At 41.0% G+C, this 21,016-nt stretch overlaps 2 protein-coding genes across 2 annotated transcripts in view; one reads left to right on the top strand and one right to left on the bottom strand.

Moving 5' to 3' along the window:
- LOC109472182 (NADH-ubiquinone oxidoreductase 49 kDa subunit-like) overlaps window positions 1-3,227 on the top strand; it is an 11,652-nt gene extending 8,425 nt beyond the window's left edge. The window contains 7 exon segments of the mRNA XM_019771775.1: window positions 1-131; window positions 562-681; window positions 1,004-1,088; window positions 1,729-1,869; window positions 2,218-2,301; window positions 2,632-2,689; window positions 2,801-3,227. The exon segment at window positions 1-131 is cut by the window's left edge and continues 183 nt beyond it. Of these exon segments, the coding sequence (XP_019627334.1) occupies window positions 1-131; window positions 562-681; window positions 1,004-1,088; window positions 1,729-1,869; window positions 2,218-2,301; window positions 2,632-2,689; window positions 2,801-2,838 (657 nt within the window). The 3' untranslated portion in view covers window positions 2,839-3,227.
- Window positions 3,228-8,742: 5,515 nt separating this feature from the next.
- Window positions 8,743-21,016, bottom strand: part of LOC109472205 (zinc finger protein 318-like) — a 28,289-nt gene continuing 16,015 nt past the window's right edge. Inside the window, 8 exon segments of the mRNA XM_019771804.1 lie at window positions 8,743-9,424; window positions 9,963-10,065; window positions 10,514-10,701; window positions 11,227-11,422; window positions 11,806-12,039; window positions 18,612-18,936; window positions 18,938-19,064; window positions 20,965-20,995. Coding sequence (XP_019627363.1) covers window positions 9,295-9,424; window positions 9,963-10,065; window positions 10,514-10,701; window positions 11,227-11,422; window positions 11,806-12,039; window positions 18,612-18,936; window positions 18,938-19,064; window positions 20,965-20,995 — 1,334 coding nt within the window. The 3' untranslated portion in view covers window positions 8,743-9,294.

Genomic DNA, 21,016 nt, shown 5'->3' with positions numbered 1-21,016 from the left:
GACTTCATCACCAAGTTCTCCCAGCGGATTGACGAGGTGGAGGAGATGCTGACCAACAACCGCATCTGGAGGAACCGAACCATCGACATCGGGGTCATCTCTGCAGAGGAGGCTGTCAACTACGGGTTCAGGTGAGGTCAAGCTTCTGCATGTCTCACAAGACATTTTTCTCCAGTTAAAGCAAAGAGACCCCAGGGCTTAAAGCTGTACATATAGAATCTTGAATTGAGGTTATGAAAGTAGCATGTTAGTAGCCTCTTTTATGCTAAAATCTGGACATTTTAGCCTCTAAAAATTTTGTTACTGTTTTGAGTGTATTTGTAGTATTGTAACATTGAAATTTCCCAAGTAAGTTGTTCATTTGTATGTGAACTTTCATGTAGCAACACAGAAAATAATCAGACAGACATAAGACCTGAGTAATTGCAGGCTTCTGCTGACTTTGACTCAATGGGCATGGTGTAATTTTTTTGTGTTATTCATACAATGGAACTGGGTTTATAATAACATAGGAAACTACTTGAGAATTTAGAGGGCTTACCTCTTGTGTTCCCGGTGCAGTGGTGTGATGTTGCGTGGCTCAGGGATCAAGTGGGACCTGCGGAAGGTCCAGCCCTATGATGCGTACGACCAGGTGGAGTTCGACATACCCATCGGGAGGAAGGGAGACTGCTATGACAGGTTAACAACTACATGTAACAACTACATGTTGTGTAGGTTACATGATAAAAATGGTGTCAAGGTGTTAGAAGTGCCACTTCCAAGGTTTTTCAAAAGTAAAACATGCAACAACATTAAGTACATTTTTTTAAAGATTTGGTAAGATATTATGAACGATTTCTACAGCAACCAGTATTGGATATTTCATTATTCAAGGATGTGTCAAACCGTTAGCCAAGCTATTCTTTGTCAAGTAGTGGGTGAGCAATATTTTTGAACAGCAGTGCCCTTAATAAAGTCTTGCATATGTAAAATTCTTTTATTCTTCTTCTTCATGTAACAGATACTTGATCCGGGTTGAGGAGATGCGGCAAAGCTTGCACATCATTCACCAGTGTTTGAACAAGATGCCTGAAGGAGAGATCAAGGTATCATTCTGTTCTGTGATCATGATGTACTGGGCAAAACTTAGTGAGGTTATCCCAGTCAGGAATGCAATCCTTTGATGGGTAGATGCTCTCTGATCTTGATGCTGTGCCTTTCGTCAAGTGTTTCAGCTTTTTCCTACATTACCCTGTCTTGGCATTTTTGATAAATGATACATACAACAAGAAGAGTTTGCTACTCTGGGGAGCTTTTGAGACACATTCTGTCTCTTCATCAACCCAGTCAAAAAGTCAGATCTCAGTTTGAGTTCTCTTTTCGCACGTGACACATTACGTGACAAGAGACGGTCATATACATTGTATACAGGCTTGAGGTAATGCAGCCCTCTGTCTCTGTTCAATGTAACATTGAACAGAGACAGAGGGATTGTACAAGTGTCGTAGCAATTATTTGTTTTATGTGATTTGATATTAATGCAAACAGTAGTCCAAACTTGTTTTTAAGTTGATTCTATGCTTTACCCAGGTGGATGATGCCAAGATCACCCCTCCCTTATTGTAAAATCAAACTGTCAGAAGTACAAGATATGTCTGTGTTGATTTTTACAAGGACTGTTACAACATTGTTGTAAATCAATCAGTAGTTTAAAGATTTTCACATTGAGTCTGTGGTTTAACCCAGGTGGACGATGCCAAGATCACACCTCCACGGCGGGCGGAGATGAAGGAGTCCATGGAGGCCCTGATTCACCACTTCAAACTGTACACGGAGGGGTACATGGTGCCTCCTGGGGCAACCTACACTGCTATAGAGGCGCCCAAGGTGTGTAGTACATCTGGAGTATACTAGAAGGTGTAGGGACGTAATTTTACTTGATGTATCAATTGCAGCAAGGATTGATACATTAATTTGATTAGAGGGTGGTGATATGGCAAGTGGTTTGCCCAATCTTTAACCTACAAATGAAAAAGATTCTCCTATATTTTTCTTTGGACATGTGGAGTGTTCCAGGAAGTGCTTTTTCATGTCCATGTACATTGTATTGTTTAAAGTAAAATTTGACACTAAACATCCTCCAAAATAAAAACTTTCAGAATCATACCTGGGGGGTTTGTCACATTGGCTTTGAAATAAAGCACATTGACGCAATCTGTATGTGTTTGCTTACAGGGAGAGTTTGGTGTGTACCTGGTGTCAGACGGATCCAGCAGACCATACAGGTGTAAGATCAAGGCACCTGGATTTGCCCACTTGGTAAGTATTGCTGCCACTCTTTTGAGTACATGATTATTGGTGCTCATATCATATATTGTACTGTTCTGTGGTCATTCCTTCCCCTCAAATTACACCTAACAACATACTAGTACATGTATATATTTGCTGATAGCAAATCCGTGCTTGTAAGTTTACATACTTGTGACGGCCTGAGTTGGTTTAAGTCTTTCACTTTGAAACTTCCTGCACAACGAGCAGGCCTTACATAATGTTTTATAATTTCCCCAGAGTTTAAAATAAGGTTATCAAACCTCATTGTGCGTGTGTGTTACTTTTCTGTCGAAATCATCTGTTACATTCTGCTTTCAGGCTGGACTGGACAAGGTGTCTCAAGGTCACATGCTTGCCGATGTGGTCGCCATCATAGGTGAGTAGATGAGAAGGCCTGAGAGTCGCACTATGTTTTGTCACAATATACTCAAAATACACATTAAGTTGTCGTTTTGCAGTGCTGACAGGTTTTTTGCCTCCTTTACAGGTACACTTGACGTTGTGTTTGGAGAAATCGATCGCTGAAACCTTACAACGCAACTCTTTTGAAAATACATTTTCTGTTGCCTTGAAGTCCCATGTAGTTTTATGAATGGTATGTCATAAAATTTTTTTCCAATATCAACTCGTTAGGACTAAATAGAGAAGATGAATTATTCAGAAAACATACTTGTCATGTACATACCTTTACGTGATGGACATAAGGAGTGCTGAGTGTGCTTGGAATATATTTACATTCAGGGATGCAATGGAGACTTTCCTTTGCACAAGTTACCTGAAATACCACTACATGAATGCAATCTTCTTACCAATTCACACAGTGGCTGGTAATCACATATCTTGGTTACAATAGAAGACACACGGAGTGGACTGTTGTATTTGCTATGTAACAATAAACTGAGTCTGTAAAACTATGGTTCCTGTGCTGCTGCTCATGATTTATGCTTGTAATAGCTGCCTTGATAGTGCATTTCCCTTTTCCATAAGGTATAGGCAACATGTTTTGATGTACCATATTTCGCAGGGAAAGCTTTCTTATACCTATAATTCCCTCGCCAAATTGCTAGATTTCGCCTAATCGTCTTCTTGAATAATGCATATGCAGTCATACTGAATTGAGCATAAAGTATTGTCGGGACCCACACTCCTGCATCAAAATGACAGGACAGTGAATTCTCCTTTTAACAAGAATGGCCGACAGACAAGGTTGGGGGGACAAGGGATTAATATGCAGCAATATCATACTACATACATACAATATCATGTACATACTACTGCTTTCACACTAAGTCTTATTTTTCATTTCATTTTATTTATTTACCCAGGGTAAACATGTCGCTGCAAGGGCGTTTTTCAATGTTCCCTGCGGACATATACATTTACAAAATATACTTATTAGCTTAAAATAACAAACAGGAAAACAAAGGTACAATTAGCTTAATTGCAAAAATAACATATTGGTAAAGTGCTTCAAAATCATACGGTAAACTAATAACTTATATGAAACAAGCGAATAAAATGCAACAAATGAAATAAATAAAGAAGGTAATGGAATTTGCATATCAATGTTACAAAACAAAAGTAACGGTTACTATGTTGCGAGAACATTCTGGTTATACAAACGCTTAAACGAGGCGACGGAAGCAGCTGTTTTCAATGTAGATGGGAGAGCGTTCCAAAAAGCTGCACCAGTACTGGACAAGGATTTCTTTTTGTATTGTAGATGAGCCTTAGGCAGTTGTAGTCCCCCCTGTGCTCTTAAGCGTGTATTGTATGAGTGAACTTCCCTGAGCTGTGTGAAGAGATCCGAGATGTGAGGAGGGGACAAGCCATTCAGAGCCTTGAATACAAGCACTGCTTTGTTCCTCTTGTGTAATTCAATCACAGGTGTCCAACCTAGATTGTGCAGTATAGTGTCGATAGGTGTGTAGCGATTGCACCCCAGGATCACCCTTCCCGCCCTGTTCTGTAGTTTCTGAAGTTTGTCTATACATTCCTTGCTACCTTGATCCCAGACAGTACTGCAGTATTGTAAGTGGGGGAGGAACAGTGATGTGTATATTGTTAGCAAGGCTTGCTTATGATCACACAAAAGTATGATACAAATGACATCACACCATTTTGAAGGAAAATAACATTTATTCCAGTACATCAACACAGATTTCAATATATTTCTATATAGATTATGCAGCATTAGACGTACAGCATTGATTGTAGATAGATACTTGACAGGGGCATGCCTCACAGCTCTAGGACTTTATTTAGTCTATAAGTGCAGTCAACAATACAATTTCACCAGAACTATAGTGATAACACAATTATGAACAAACTAACGATTATTTTGACGGCTTCAATCACTGGAAAAACACAAGACAAAGTAGGGACACTCACTGAGTACTGTATTCACTCACGTCCAGAAATTCATAGATGAAAAGGATTGAACATAATATGGTGTGTTGTAGTGATATGTAACTTTTGAGAACCGATCAATTACATGTACAGTTGGTGAAGTCACTTTTCTGAACATCCACGCAATCAGTCACTAGGTTTAGACACACCCTCAGATTGTCCACAGAATTTTGAGTCTCCATCCTGTTATAAAATATTCACCGACCCTCTGAAAGTGTAAACATCTCCCTCAGATGGCCTGGTCAGTTAGGCTGGGTACTGTCTTCTCTAGCTGCCACGGGCTCTGCCTTGTTGTAGCATGCAGCAAGGGAGAGCCAGCAGTAACTACAGAGGATTGTATCCAGGCTACTGACCAGTTTCCCACCCATGTACTTTTGTTGAATTTGAGAGTATCCTCAATGGTGGCTGAATGTACTCATGGCTTATAAGAAATGTCCTGCTACAGAGCAGCTATGAGGTAGCCATGTTTTGGAATGAGTATTGCCAACTACTTACTATTGCCTAGCCTGAGATTGATCTATTTTGTCCAGTTGGTTAGGAAGAAGCAACCAAAAAGTAGCCTGTCTACTGAGTCTAAACAAGGATGCTGTTAGGATGGCTACCAAATCTTTTGTAGTGTGGTCTGAGCAGGTTCCTTCTAGCCATGTTACATGAGAGATGGAGATTAACTAGCTGTCGTCTAGGAGTAACTTTCACACAAAACACAGCATGCAAGATGTTCACACTAGTGCTGTGGTACAAAGTATTGGTATGGTACCCTGAAAACATTGTGTGGTTCTCTGCATGAGTTACCTAAACAGTTAACATCCTGTTAGCTGTTCATTCATGTTTCTGTCATCACCAAAGGACACAGCTTGCTTTGTCAAATTGTTCAGGTACAAACACGGATGTGTCCTTAAACCTCTGTACCTGTACCTGCACAGTGCTTAAACAGATGCCAGGTTGTGGAAGCCATTTACTAAATACAATTTAACACAACAAACTTTGTATTTCATAATGCAAATTCCACAAGGAAAGGATAATATTTGATATTTCATGTAAAAATGATAACAGGTTTTCCATTCTACTCATTCTGGTTAGCAATGAAATTTGCCTTGAAGTTCCTGAATGGATATTCATGTTGTACTACCAAAAAATGTCCAGCACATGTATTCTCCATAATTCTCTTGGGTATATGAGTATACTGAAAGGATGTGAAAACACTGACATAATGTAATGTATGCCCACAAATACTCTGAAGGAGACAGACTTCTGGTTATTCTTCACTTCTTCACAGAGGAGAGGCACAAACGTTTGAACCTTTCTCCAGTATGGAGGACGAGTTATCCTCAGTGGATGTAGAGAAAGTTGATCCCAAAAGACTTCCTATTTATCCTCACTACACACAGCCCTCCGGCTCACACTCAGCATTGATTTTATAAGTACTATATATTATATGATCATATTACACAGAACTATAATATTTACCACTATACAGACAATTAATCACAATCAATAAAACTATGACTTTTGAAATACCCGGTAGCTGTTTTTGGACATCCCATCTTTAAAACAATGTGAAGACCAAAGTAACCGGCAACCCCTTTCCTGTCTAACCAACATACCGGTAACCCACATACAGGAAGGCACTCGCCACATATCAACTCCTTTTCCTTACTTACTTTACAGGTACCTCTCTGCAGGCCTCGAAATTAACTTTTCTTCCTATTGTCCCTGGGTACTGTCCCAAAAATAAATGTCAATTTGAGGATGAACTGTCCCAAACTATTTTTTGGGAAGTATTGTTTTGCTTAATTATGTTCACTCCCAGGCGCACTATAATTGCAAAGTAGACAGGAAATTTGGGGGGACTTTTCCAGATCCAAAAGCCAAGACGTGTGCCTGTCTGCCTGATAAGCAAAAGAAGGGCTGACATCCTGATGTTGATTATTTTTCTATTGTTCCCCAAATGTCCTAAAGAGTCTTTTTAGTCATCCCAGCCTAAATTTTACTGGTCAGTGGCCACCTTTAATTTCGAGCCCTGCAGTGTCAAAAGTCAGGCTATATTACCTTAGTCTCTGAATTGCCCATGATTCAAAGTGGAAATTTCAGTCAAGTTATCAGAGTATCAAAGTCATTAGGCCACACCAATTTAATTTGTTGGTTCTCGGATTCGCCTCTTCATTTTTTCTGATTTGCAAAAAAAAAAAAAAAAAGAATCAACTCAAAAATGCTCATATTTTGCCCCCAACAGTTGAGGAAATTCCTTTTCTTCCTAGTTGTTACAGTTTTTTCCATCTATCAATGCAGTGCTTTGATTAAAAGTTCAAAATTTATACTTCAAATTTTAACCCAGCCCTTTTTGTTGACTTCATGGCTCATATTGTAGCATTTGGGGCTATGATAGGATGCCTAGACCTGTTTTTATTTTTATTTTTTTTCGCCCTGTCGCTTCATATTTTTTCTGAAAAAATCCGAGAACCAACAAATTAAATTGGTGTGGCCTTAGTATACCTAGTCCAGCCTGACCTAGTCCACAGGATTCCCTCAGTAAATCAAATTATATGCTCACTCAGAGTAAGGAGTTTAAAAAACTTAGAGACAGATGGTGGTAGAAGATATGTTTTTGCTTGTTGTTGCAGACACTGAGACTTGAGTTCTCTTTTACCTACTTGTTATTTGGGTATACGTTATTTATCTGATTTCATCTACACACTGATTGTCACACTGTCAAGACGCTTAGGCTTAGCATTGAACACTTTGGTGAAAGTTATTTTTCAAGTAATTGATTTAAAATTTCTTTTTTTTAAATCCATATTTGACTATGTATACATATTACATCACTCTAGTTATAATTTGAAATGTTGAAATAGAAATGCACTTTGTATCTGAAATAGTGCATCACTGAAATTCAAATGTCCATTGATTATGAAGGATGGCTAAAAATATAAGATCTGAAGGTGACCCATTTTTCCAGGTCAATCTTGTTTCCTTCACTATGGCAGCAACACATTCTAAGATTTCATTGCCACTGTTGCCCCTTTCAATCCATCTTTCACTCATTCAAAGTTTATTCAATCCTGGCAATAATTTAAATGTAATTGATAGATGACAATATCAAGCAAATGGATTATGGAATGATACAACACACATCAAGACAATATACAGCAATATATAAGCAAATTAACATAAGACCCCAATTTTGACAATAAAATTAATGCAACTTTTTTCCTTTTCCTTACTGATAAAATTTTAAGTTATTAAGGTAAATAAGACTGATATGGATGAATACTTTTTCAGGTTGGTAAATCAATGGATATTTGAGTTTTTTTTTTTTTTATATCCAAGACTGATTGTACACAGGACGGTAGAAAAAAGCTGACTTTCTACTGATGGAGCATTTGCTCCCTACATGACAGGGCATGTTGTGTCTACTGAGTCGGTACAAATATCGTTGAAGAGATTCATTTGTCACGTATAGATACAGTTCCTAGTGAATTCTTTCATCAGTGACAACTTTGGAAGGATAAGGATACTAACCTCCAAATTTTCGATGGCTATCAGTCCATCTTGTTCACGGAGTGGCCTAATCTCGGTCTGCTTGAGAGGTCACTGGGGGAAAGGACTTCTGAACACCAAAAGTCATTACATCAGAAAGACTGCAAATCTGCGTTAAGTCAACACCAACTCCAGGCTGGTCACAACATCACTACCAGTCCCATCTCTGACATTATTGAAATCATAGACCAAGAGTCTCGTAACCCACATAGGAAGATTAAGGAAGCGGTGCACATACAGTTGGAAGGTGCCAAGCTAAACCGGACAGAAGGTTGGGAGCTCCCCAAGACTTACTTACCCTTACTTCGGAGGGAGGCGGCGGGGGGTGGGACCCGACAGACCGATGCAAGTCTCGGGCCTAGTCTCGCGCTCTCGCGAGATTAGGCCACTCCATGAACAAGATGGACTGATAGCCATCGAAAATTTGGAGGTTAGTATCCTTATCCTTCCAAAGTTGTCACTGATGAAAGAATTCACTAGGAACTGAGTCGGTACAATGTTCAAGAACACTATTAAGTTTACATGTGTGTGTTAGTCTGCAGCAGGGACTTCTTGCTTCGCTTTTGGTGCTACCAATATTATGTTGAAATGTGTATTCTATTTTTTAGGCAGCACAAAAGCCCTTCCACAAGACATCCATTTCTCACCCAATTATTGTAATTGTATGGTAGTACAAGGTGTTATCTACAGTTCAGGCGACACCTACATTGTACATGCTATTACAGGTGCAGGTGGCCAACACAAGCCACCTACAGATATTACAGATTAGTGTGTTACAGATATCACAGATTAGGTGTGTGTCATGTGATACTACTGATGCCTATAGAGCCAAGCTGTAAGAGACACCTACAGTAAAACTGTTACATTGTACGAGTAGCATTTGGAAGGTGCAGGCAGCGTGCAATACTTCTGAATCATTACTTCCTGCCCCCATGATACGGATCCCTCCTCAGGATGTGTACTACATAAAATGACACCTTACAGTCGGAGCGGTGAACACAGCCTTGCTTGCCGATAACAAGATGAGGACGTTTCTCAGGACAGCATCTCTGTGACCAGCTCGTCCACCTTGAGGACTCCGTCCAGCGCCATGGACAGGTAGGACTCCAGGGCCTTGGAGCTGAAGGTGCGCAGTGCCGGCAGCCTCAGCAGGATCTTTGCATGTCTGCCAGGCAAAATCACAAGGACAAGAAGCAGTGTTTTAGTTTCAAAAACAATCTGGAAATTGTATGCCTAAAAATCAACATCTAAATTGGTATTTTTTTTGGTTTATTTTTCACAAAGAAATTTCAAAATCTTGATCCTCTAAAACACTATTTTCTGTATTTTGAGGGACTAACGTTTTTGAGAGAGTGGGCGAGTTTAGCAGCACGACTGGTGACTCGAGAAGAAGTGGCACAAGTTTAGTTTTAGTTGAGTGACAACTCTTTATGAGTGACAACTCTTCTATATCTTTCCACACCAATTTTTGTCCGTCAAAGATGACAGACTGGGCAAAAATTTTTGTCTAGCATGAGTGGCAAAATTCCGTCAAATGACAATGGACGGACACTGGCTAGGACACCGACAACTTTTGTTAATCAGCCTTAACATTGATGCATGATTTTTTTGTGTTCTGGAATCAGAGGTCAGGTTGCTGCCTGCTGGCCAAAAGCCGCAGACAGGGTACAAATGAAGAAAACGAGTGAAATAATGGAGCGTACCTTCTGGAATCATTAAACCTGGAGACGGTGTAATGGCGTAGGCTCTTCAGCACGTCACCTTGTAGACTCGTCACCTTAGGCTTGTCCTTCAGACCAGAGGCATCTGGAAGGGATATGAAGGAGCCATGAGAAGACTGCTTTGTTTCCTATACATTTCAATGACTGTCCTCTTTAATAAAAAATCCCATACCCTAGTGTGCTTCAAAACTTGATTGCATTTCACAAAGTGTATTGTCAAAGTGGTGGCCACTAATCGCCTAAGGCAAACTGCTTGAAATCCGTTATTCTGAATATCTGCACTTGTGCAGGTAACATTGAAAATCACTTGCACCAGACAAATTTTAAGAAAAGTGGATCATATCAAAATGGTTCAGAAGCCATTGCCATTAATTTTATACTTAATATGTGGTAATGAAGCAAGTGAAAATTCACAAACACCAACACCTACATGTACATATAAACCCAGTCCAGGTTAGGTGCAGGTAGACACACCTGCACAGCTCCTCTTACACCTGCCCTAACCTGCATGTGCTCTATGCTGAAAGGCTCACCTGGATAGAATAGAACCAAGGCATTGAGCAGACAGAACTCCACGTGGTCCACCTTCATCTCCTGCAGTCTCTCCACGTACTGTTCCCACAGTGTGATCATGTCCCTGTTCCACCCCAGACCCGCCGTCTCCTCAATCGTCAGCACCAGGCCGTGCCCGAAGTAGACTTTTGGTAGCCAAGGCAGACACCTAATGTGACAAAATATCACCTCTTAGCACCAACGTGTAGCGCATATACATCACAGGTCTAACCATCTAACAGTGTTTTGTTTTAAAAACAACTAAGGTACAAAGGAACCTGTGCCAAAGTAGACTTTTGGTAACCAAGACAGACACCTAATGGGACAAAATGCATTACCTCTTAGCACCAACATGAAGTTGTAATCACCTAACGTTGTTGTTTTTTAAACAACTAAAATACAGACTTAACAGTTGCGTGTACAGTCGGTCAAACCTGTACAAGTCACCACCTGTACATAAGGAGCAACTGGCCAATGTGGGCAGTTTTTCCATTGACACAATGCTGCCTGCATTGGCAGCCACCCAGCTGAGTATGGCAAGTCTACTGTCACTCGTATCAGTCAGTCAGTCCTTTTGTCAGTAATAACCACCTGTTTATGCAGACCAGATTTTCTCGATCCCCCAAGTGGTCTTCCTGGGCAGTTTGACTGCACATACTTTTGCCATACTTGGCTTCCAATTGTGGTCTCTTACCTGTAAGAAAGTCGGAGGCAGTTCAGATCCATGAAAGAGCTCTTTAGAAGGGCCATTCTGTCCTCCATCTGCAGTTCGTTGAACCCGGGTACTTTTCGCGCCCACTCGATGATCATCCGCAACTCATCATACCCGAGCTGCATCATCACATTGACCTGGCCAGGCTCCGGGGCCACTGTGCTATCAAACTTAGTTCCTGAGGGGGAAAAACAGATAAGAAACATTTTAGCACCCAGGAAGAGGAAGCTCAGGACTGAGTATGTTGTTGTTGTTACAGACACGCTGTACAATTAGGTACAGCGTGTCTGGGTAACACAGTGGCTTATCGGTCCAATGTGGGCTTTGAAGGCTTTGCCACAGCTCTAGACATACACTTTCTCACAGGACTGAGCCTATCTAATTCCTATGGGATATGATGTACATGTACAGTCCATGCTGACATATTTTATCTGCGCTATGCCACTTCAATTTTACATGCACTAACTTGCGTATGCAGGTGATCTGTCCAGCCCTGCTATGTCTATACAATAAAAACTATATTATCCAATTGGGAAAAGCAATAATAATAAGCAAACCAACCATCAGGCAAGCGTGGGATCAGGTCAGGTTTGGAGTTGACTAAAGTTTTCCCCAGGTCATCACAGTAGAATATATCACTCTCAGGCTCCCCCGGCGAGCTACAGTCGATGGGGCTGCCTGTGCTGCCTGTTGAGTTGCAGGTGCTCTCCAGATCACTCTGGGAGGAGTAGTGGTAGGAATGTCGCATTCTCTTCTGTCCCTGACGCCCCCCTGGTGCCCTGTCCTCCCTTACCGCTGTAAAAAAAAAGGTGAAATGCAATAGAATCAGTAAAAGATAAGTGTTTTATACCTTAATTTTAATGACAGCATTGTTAGATAAGTACTATGTGTAATGAACTCGACTTTGATTTGACTTTACTTAGATCCACAATAAGTGGTCCTCTTAAGAGTCTCATATATGTTATACATGTATGCGGTACATTGCATATATCAAATCACACAAGAGACAGATAAACCTCTATACTGATATTGCTTTGTCTCATGAAGGAGGTTGAAAATGTAGATTTTTATCATTAAACCTCCATAGTCTCATCTCCCTGAGTTAAGTCAATTGGAACTGACAAACAACTGGAACTGACTGATGCTAAGCCAAAGAAAGAGACTTTCAAGATACAAACAACTTTGGTCATGTTATCAACATTGGCATTACAGATTCCACAGGTCAACATAAATGTTGACAAAATTTACAGCCTTAACCTTAATCTGTCCCCATAATTTCCGTATCTATGCAATGGTTTATCTGTGTTGCTGCTCATGTAAGGAAAGATCTGCATTCAGTTTTGAAGGCTTGATTGCCCCCAGCATAACAGATATTGCAACAGAATTTCAAATTAAATGTCTGACACCACTAAGACCACAGCTTATCAGACATGTAATGGCATGAAAAATTACGACAACCCAATTCTTTGTAGTTACAACATTACACAGCTGTCGCTGAGACGGCAATCAACCAATGGAAGCAAAGATAAACATCATTTACTGCCTGCTGTGATGACAGTATCTGTACAGCAGGCATAACCGCCCTTTGGTGCTACACGTCACACCATGCCACATGCGCTCAAACACCATGATGATGCCTAAGGGGAAATTGTTATGGAACACCTTTACCGGCTTTAGTATTAAATTCTTTAAAGACACAGGAATGGAATAGACCTGTAGGAACATTATAGACGTATAGGAATGTGTAACATTTGGATCTTGAGAATACTTTCATCACCAGAGGCACCAGAACTGAAAAGGAATTTCACTAAGGAGACTTGTAGGACAAACGTTGGGATAATTAGATGCACATGATTTATAGTATGACTTCATAATTTGTTTACAGCTGCTACCTATTATGTTGCCAATACTTTCTTACATCCGTCTGATAACAGTCGACCCTCTTTTGTATTCATAACACATTGCAAAATCAATAGGCCTAGTTGTTCATTGACAGAAAACAAAACTTGCCATACTCGAAAGACACAGTGACCGTCTAACAAGGACGTTCTTGGTCCACCACAACACATTAGGCTGACCAAGGTTCACATACAACTTAAACAACTGATGGAATATCTAGGTCAAAGTATTTGGGAATTCAAACACATGGTACCCACTTCTGATAAAACTCCAGAATGTATGACCATGACATTATCGATGTGCATTGCAAATCATTCTGTTGAGTCATTGCTGACTTTGAGAAAAATCGTTGTTGTTGTTCATCATCATTATTACAGTGTCATGTTTTGGCCTAGTCAGCATTACACAAAACTGCTGACGAATGGTTTACTAATCTGCTTTTCTAAAAAAAGTGGTGCAGGTAGAATCTGTCTGGTGCAGGTAATTTTGCATGTATGTGTAGGGGGTAGGACTTGTGTCACATCTGGTGTCAATTAATAAAGGACAGCTAGGGACCTTGTGTCTCTGCTGATCAGTCTGGCCCAAGCCGTGGTCTAGTGTGGTCATCTCTATAGCAGCATCCAGCATATATAACACTGGTGGCAGCGGACAGCGCTTTCGAGCGCTCAACCCACGCCATACCGACAATATGTACAAAATTACTTAGAGCCATAGTTTTGTAGAATGAAGAATCATTTACGACAGCATTTAGACATGGTACCTACTGAAAAGGGACAAAAGCCAGACTGAGTGTTCTTACCAATTTACCAACCTTATGACATTTTCATGGCTGTGTGCTTATACATGTATTTGTATTGTAACTATAGTAATCTAACCACAGATCTGAACCAAACAGATGAGACAGTGCAGCACAAAACCAGACAGACAGAAAGTTGGCATTTGGTACAGTCTGCACACCGCGACATTTCCCACAAAGTGTTGGCAGATTGGTGGCCGACTTCTATCTTTGGGTGACTTCCAGCTTGGGCCAGGTTGACGTCACACTCCACATCACAAATTTGGGTCCCGTGCAGCTATAGGTCAGGGTCAGGGTCATGGCCAACTGGCACGGCCATGCTATAATGAGAGTAGGGTTTGGTTATCGAATTTCACAGCAGTGTCTACAATACCCACTGGGACAACTGGTTAATGAGCCATGTCCCATTAGCCACGCTGACAAAGGGGGAACAATTGATTATCTGGTACATAAAAGTGTGATGTATCCATAATGACAAGAGTCTATTAGCATTATAGCTATAGTGAAATGAAACTTAAATGTTGTTCATACATTTCAAGGACAAAGGCTGTTGGAACACTTAAAATATATGTTATCATCTGCACTTGTCACATCCCTCCATGAACAGAAAAAGGTCTTAAACAGAAACAGGAAAAATCAATTAAGATTAATGTTCATCGTTTTGTGTCCCACATATCTCTTCCCATTGTTGGTAAATGGGTCTGGTCAGGTAGTTTAGGAATTAACCCCATTATAAGATTGCAGGACATTTGGCAAAAAACAACAGAGGCTTTACATTGACGTCATGTTAATTGTAATTTGAATACCCAGCAACCATGTTGGCTGGGTAAGTGGATTATAGCAGCAGCATGTTGATATATTTAACAGACATACACTGTAATCCAGAGTGTAATCCAACATGGCGCAAGTGACGTCACATGAAAAGCCTTCCATGTACCCAGTGAACTGCTACTTAATCCCATAAACTAAATACACATCTAGACAAAAGGGAAGCTACAGGGCAACGGGGTGTCTGAAATCTAAGCTTGTTAAAATATTTTCTGCCATCGATATAATTGTGCTTGATACAAGCCTCTGTGCTGAATTGGTGTCAGATGTGTTCCATTATAAGAGCAAGAGGAGGACACTGTTATGTAAGTATTGCCTAAGGTCCAGATCCCAAGGAATGGCAGGCATCTTTCTTGACCAGCTGCCAACACTTTTCTGGGACACTGGGCGTGCAGACTGGCAGAATGGCAACTGTTTAGCATTAAGTGATATAGAACAGATTAAATGAAACGAGACGCTACTCAGTCTACTCAATATTGACCGACAGGACGAAATACTTCTTTCTGCATACTTGTGCTCCTGGCTCCTGACTGCTTTAGCCTCTGGGTCTATTACACTGAGTTTGTCTTTTTTTACCTTAGGAAAGTACTGTTTTCGGACATGTTAGTGTGTTCGCAGCTGTAACTCATGGCGGGATCAACAGATTTCTTTTATTTTTGACATATGATTTGTTATCATGGTTCTGATGATGTGGATTGTTTTTTGCATCACATCTGTATTTTCCGGTACTGAAATAAAATAATTGGACAACCCCGTGCAGCATGCAGTGTCACGCACCATCTCCAAACACCAATATTTAGTAAGAGCAATAGTTCACTCACTATTTATGAAAGTACTGTGAAAATGAAAGCATAAAAGTCAACTACATGTACACAATTCTACAGTGAGAAGAGGCAGCTGCATTTAGTGAATCATTACTCAATGTCAAGATTGAAAGACATTTGATCTCAGACGGGTGCTGGGGGTTATTGGATACCAAAATGCTTCTGAATAAGGTTTGTGCTGGAATGAAGTTGCTTGGCAACCAGGTTTAAAATAGTACTTATAAACTTGAAGTTCATTTGCAACAAATGCTCTACGTCAAGGAGCTCCCTGCACGCTAGATTCATCAAAGAGTTCATTGCACGCTCTTCATCAAGGGCCTCACTGCAAGTCAGTGTAAAGTTGTTGATGCATCCAAAAACAACATCAAAGAGTAGAGGCACTTTTTGATAAGTACTTTGATGTTTGCAAAAAGAAGATTTCATTTTAACCTCAAAGTTAGCACCGGAACTGGACCTTTTAAAATTTGTCAATTGAGCTACAGGGGGAGATACACACATACGCATGCACTCTGCTGAAAAGCATTGAGAAATAATCGTCATCATATTCCGATTTTCCTTTTAATTTTCATTTCTAGTCAAACCTGCAGGTCTCAGCAACCACTCTAGGGACTGAGGAAACATATAGTTGGTTTAGCGATTATGTACGCATCATTAACTGATTCTGTCCTTGTGTCAAATGATATCAAACAACTGATATCAGACATACGTTTTGCTTAAACAAACACTAGTAGTTGTTTTTTAAAACATCAAAGCATATGGAGGTAAAAAAATCACATTTTTACCTCCATGATCAAAGCAACCTACTTGCAGGGAAGCAACAGCAGCAAACCGGAATCCTACCATGATTATTTCCGTCCCCCAAACAGGGCTGCCTCTCAATAATCATCATGATCAGGGACTAACAAGTGTTGCATTGACAGCCCATGTAATCTCCAGTGATAATTGGTCAAATCAGTGCACAGGAGCCCTGCTTTTGAAAATTGGAAAAGCCAATCTGTATTGCAATAGCCAACTGGCACAATATAATGCGTATGTCACAGTGTGTGGTAGATGGAAAATATTCATTCGCAGGTCGACCGCTGTCTTCATGCTTCTTAATTTAGCCAATACAGAGAAAGATGCATCCAATTCTATAGTGATTTTGTGCTTTGGATAATAGACAGATGGCCTTTCCTGAATTAAGCAATGATATCTCATTCTGCATGAAATATCAAATGAAATGGTAACACTCCAAATGGGAACAATTTTTACTATAATTGTAAACGTAAGAAATATTCTGTACAAAAAGAAATTGCAGAATCAAGCCAAACACCTGGGAAGACTAATTGTCTGCTCTGAGATATGCAAACTGTTTGTCCAAGGAACTGGAGCGACATGTCACCATTACGACACCAAGAACATTATAATTCTTGATAGAACTGGACTTGAAGATAAGTGATGCATTGAAATACGCTACAGTGCTTTAATTTTCAGATAACTCGGCACAGTGGTGCCGCTTTTCCAGTGGATAGGAACATTCCTGTTTTTGAAATAAATAAACATCATCATGTGACTGTGCACAGACCACCCGGGGGCAAAGATGTGAACATCACATGATTATTCATTGGACTCTTCTGCTGAAAAAGGACAGGTGAAGCAATCATCTTCTATTGACGTTAAGCATGATTTCTTTTTAGGAAGGTAAAAGCAATATGGCTCAGCCACAGTTAATGTTTACAGCTAAATATCATGATTACAATACCAGGAAATCAAAACTAACAAAGTGACATCAAAATACATTAATCATCACTACAATATACACTTAAGAAATACACATTAGCAAATCACTGGCAAAATCACTACCATAATGCAAATCCAGAAGCCACCTGTTTTTTTCATATTAGATTATAACATGCTTTTCCTCTGGAGGTAATGCCAATATGTACAGGGACATAAAAAGCTTTGTGTTAGATGATTGTTCCCTGTAGTACTATCTGGAAGACCATTACTCAACATCCACATAAACACTATCCTTTCCAACAGGAACATTCCATATTGTACCTTTGGAAGGAACATTCTCTCTCCGAGGAAATTTGTAAAGAAAAAAAAAATGTACTGGAAAAAAGACTGTTTCCTGAGACACAAGTACAGGCCACTGGGAAAATGCCGCACTGCAGCACACAGTAACGATAAATCACATCTCCTCATCATCTGCTTCCATTTATAATATCACTACTGCCAGGACCTATTTCGGTGATTGCCTATGATAATAAGCCCATTTTGATTGGGAGCTAACCGGAAGGATGTGGGGAGCGTTCCTCTCTTCATTTTCAATCTCAAACCCCACCCATTTTTCTAATCTGTACCATTTGATATTCCCGATTGGTTCTTCATAGGCCACATTAAATATGGCAGGCACTCAATAATTTGCAACAAATATGGCAGGCACCCAATTCGCAATTATTCATGTAACCAAGGAGCTTATATAACCTCCTTGATGTAATGTTACAACGCTATAACATAGCCTATATCGATTCAACTAATTCATGATGAATCTGTCTTCCGTTACAGACCCATAATTTCTTTCCAGCCCACCCCCATAAGAGGTGCAGTAGTGAGCCAGCCTTGCGCTTGGCCGTGAACTCTGTCCCCGCCAAGGCCAGCCCGCGGTATAAAACGGGCTGCTGAAAAATTTGCATAAAATCCAGCCGCGCAAGATTCTAGATGTATGCAGCGCTTCTCCTGCATCCAAAGTATATTTGTCTGGGCGCCGTGCCGGGTCCGTACGCGCCCAAAGATAACCAGCGTGAAAACAAACACGGCCCCACACCCACACGCCCGTGCAACAGGTGGGACTCAACAACGATTACACGGGATCGCTTGCATAATTATGAGGCCAACACGTCTTGCGGGCCGGGGAAGCGGCTCGCTCTCCGGACCGGCTTGCGCTTGGGCCCGGCTGCCTCAGCTTAACAACAACGGAATTCAATCTCACAACCACACGTTCAGAGCACGATCTACAGCAAAGTCGTTACACCCACCTTCCTTCTTCATCCCGTTGTCCATACATTTCTGAAATCGACAGGCCTGGCAGTTGTTTCGCGTGAATTTGTTGATTTCGCAGTGCCCCTCCCCCTTACACTTGTACGACAGGTTCTTCTGTACAGACCGTTTGAAGAAACCCTTGCAGCCCTCGCACGAGTACACCGAGTAATGGTAGCCAGAGGCCCTGTCGTTGCATATCAGGCAGAAAGGCGGCGGCGGCCCGTCCGTGAAGGGCGGGTTGAGGCCGAGGAGCTCGCTGTTCGCGGCCAGTTCCGTGGCGGTGCCCGCCTGCGCGTCATCTTGTCTCGCCATATTGTTTACCTTGCCCAGCTCCCGTCGGCCCCCGCGCCACGTCCTCAGCAGTGACCTCAGGTAACCTGGGATGAACTCGACTTGGCTGATTTAAGGGCTGTACCCGAATCTGGGTCATTGCTATCACCGCTGAACTACTACTGTAGTACTTTCTCATCGCTGGGGTTTAGAAGATAACGGTTAGTCCGGAATCAAAGGCACTAATATCAAAAGAATGTTAACGTTACCAAGAAACCTCCTTGGAGACATTTAAACTTTTTTGTACTTGAAAAGCGCGCAAGACTTAAAGTCGCTTTTGGCGTTTAAAGTCGTTTAATATCCGCATCGGGTACGTACTGGGGACCCCATTGCACCCCCCGGAATCCCTGCTATGGTGTTTGAATGCCCCATGTCTACTCTGGTCAGTCACGAGTCACGACCGATGCTGAGGGCTGTAGCCTCTACCAGGCTTCGGGAGGCGGCTGAAAAGAGTAGAAATCGGCGGGCCGAATAGAGAGATAGCATGCCAAGGGAGTTTGGTCCTGGAGAGAACAGTTTGCCGCTCCCAAGCAAACTGTTCTCTCCCAGGACCAAACTCCCTTGGCATGCTATCTCTCTATTTGGCCGATTTCTACTCTTTTCAGTCGCCTCCCGAAGCCTGGTAGAGGCTAGCGGGCTGATCCAACTCCAGTTTGGCTCGTAGGACCAGGCAGCCCCATTCTTGGCTCAAAATAGAATGTTTCACTTTCAAGTAACGTGAATAAAGACCTATTAGTATCATACTACATCCATGATCATGATGTAGGGATGCGTGTATTTGGTATATCTTGGAATAATTATATCCAAGGTACTAGTAATTTCATTTCATTCATCAACATGTAACAGTTACACGACACATGGTTGACCGACGTCCGTGAATGGTTTCATGCTTATAAACTAATAAAGGTATTTCTAGTAAGTATTTTAAGTTTTAGCTGCTTTGTCAGGCAACATCTATGTTTTCGCAAGGAGGTTTAATCTCCTTGGTTTTTGAACATGCATATACACTAGTAGTTCTTATCAAGTCCCCTTAAATTTTAACTACCACTGGGGCAGACCAGCATACCGGATCACCATCCAGTGTCACCTCACACTACCTCGCTGCTTTATCGTTCCCTCGTGACCTAAGGGTCATCTAGGGTCGACTTCATGTCATTCTCTACTCTATATATAGTAGTTGCTTGTTCCATTTATTAGAAAAGGCTGAGGTTCTACCACTATGCCTAATAAGGCCATGTTGATTATATGGATGCATGAATTTTCGGCCGTTTAAAAAAAAAGTCGAAATGATGTAAAACTGTTTCAAAATGATCAAATATATACCATAAGTTGCAAAAAGAAATATTGGAAAACGATACCAATGTCGTAGAATGCCAAAATTTAAACGGAAAAGACGAAGAGTAGATTATTCGTCCAGTGTCACCTCACACTACCTCACTACTTTATCGTACCCTCGTGACCTAAGGGTCATCTAAGGTCGATTTCATGTCATTCTCTACTCTAAATATAGTAGTTGCTTGTTCCATTTTATTAGAAAAGGCTGTGGTTCTACCACTATGCCTAATACATGTAATAACTCCGCAACGGATAAACAGTAAACCATGGAGGTTTTCTACCTCCATCCCATGAGTAAACTAAAAGAAACATGGTAATAGACAGAGCAGACGATTAGTAGAAACTGCTGTTATTACAAATCCAGGCAAATGAAATTTCAGCGAAATCTCATCATCGCGGTATCAATCAGTAACGTTACAGCTTTCCAATCAAATTAGAAAGCAAGGCACGTGCTGTCTTTTTGTCTAACAGACTGTTAATTGCTGAAGAACTTTATTATTAGTGAACCGAGATCAATTCCAACCCCATTAAGCTTTTATGTGACATTTAAAGTATTCATCTGTGGTACGTTCTCGTACATCTGTCTGTAAGGAGCTCTGTCTGTGTTATCGAGTTGGTGGAGAGCTAGCTGGAATTTCGCCAACTTCGGTGATCTGTCTTTGCGTTGCCTTTCAAATTGCTAACCGTTGTCAACTAGTTGAAGGGGGTGTTTTACCTCGTCTCCACCAGACTCCTT

Source organism: Branchiostoma belcheri, unplaced genomic scaffold, assembly GCF_001625305.1.
Source record: "Branchiostoma belcheri isolate BF01 breed outbred unplaced genomic scaffold, Haploidv18h27 scaffold27, whole genome shotgun sequence".
Classification (NCBI taxonomy): domain Eukaryota; kingdom Metazoa; phylum Chordata; class Leptocardii; order Amphioxiformes; family Branchiostomatidae; genus Branchiostoma; species Branchiostoma belcheri.
This window is presented reverse-complemented; position numbering and strand designations above follow the sequence as displayed.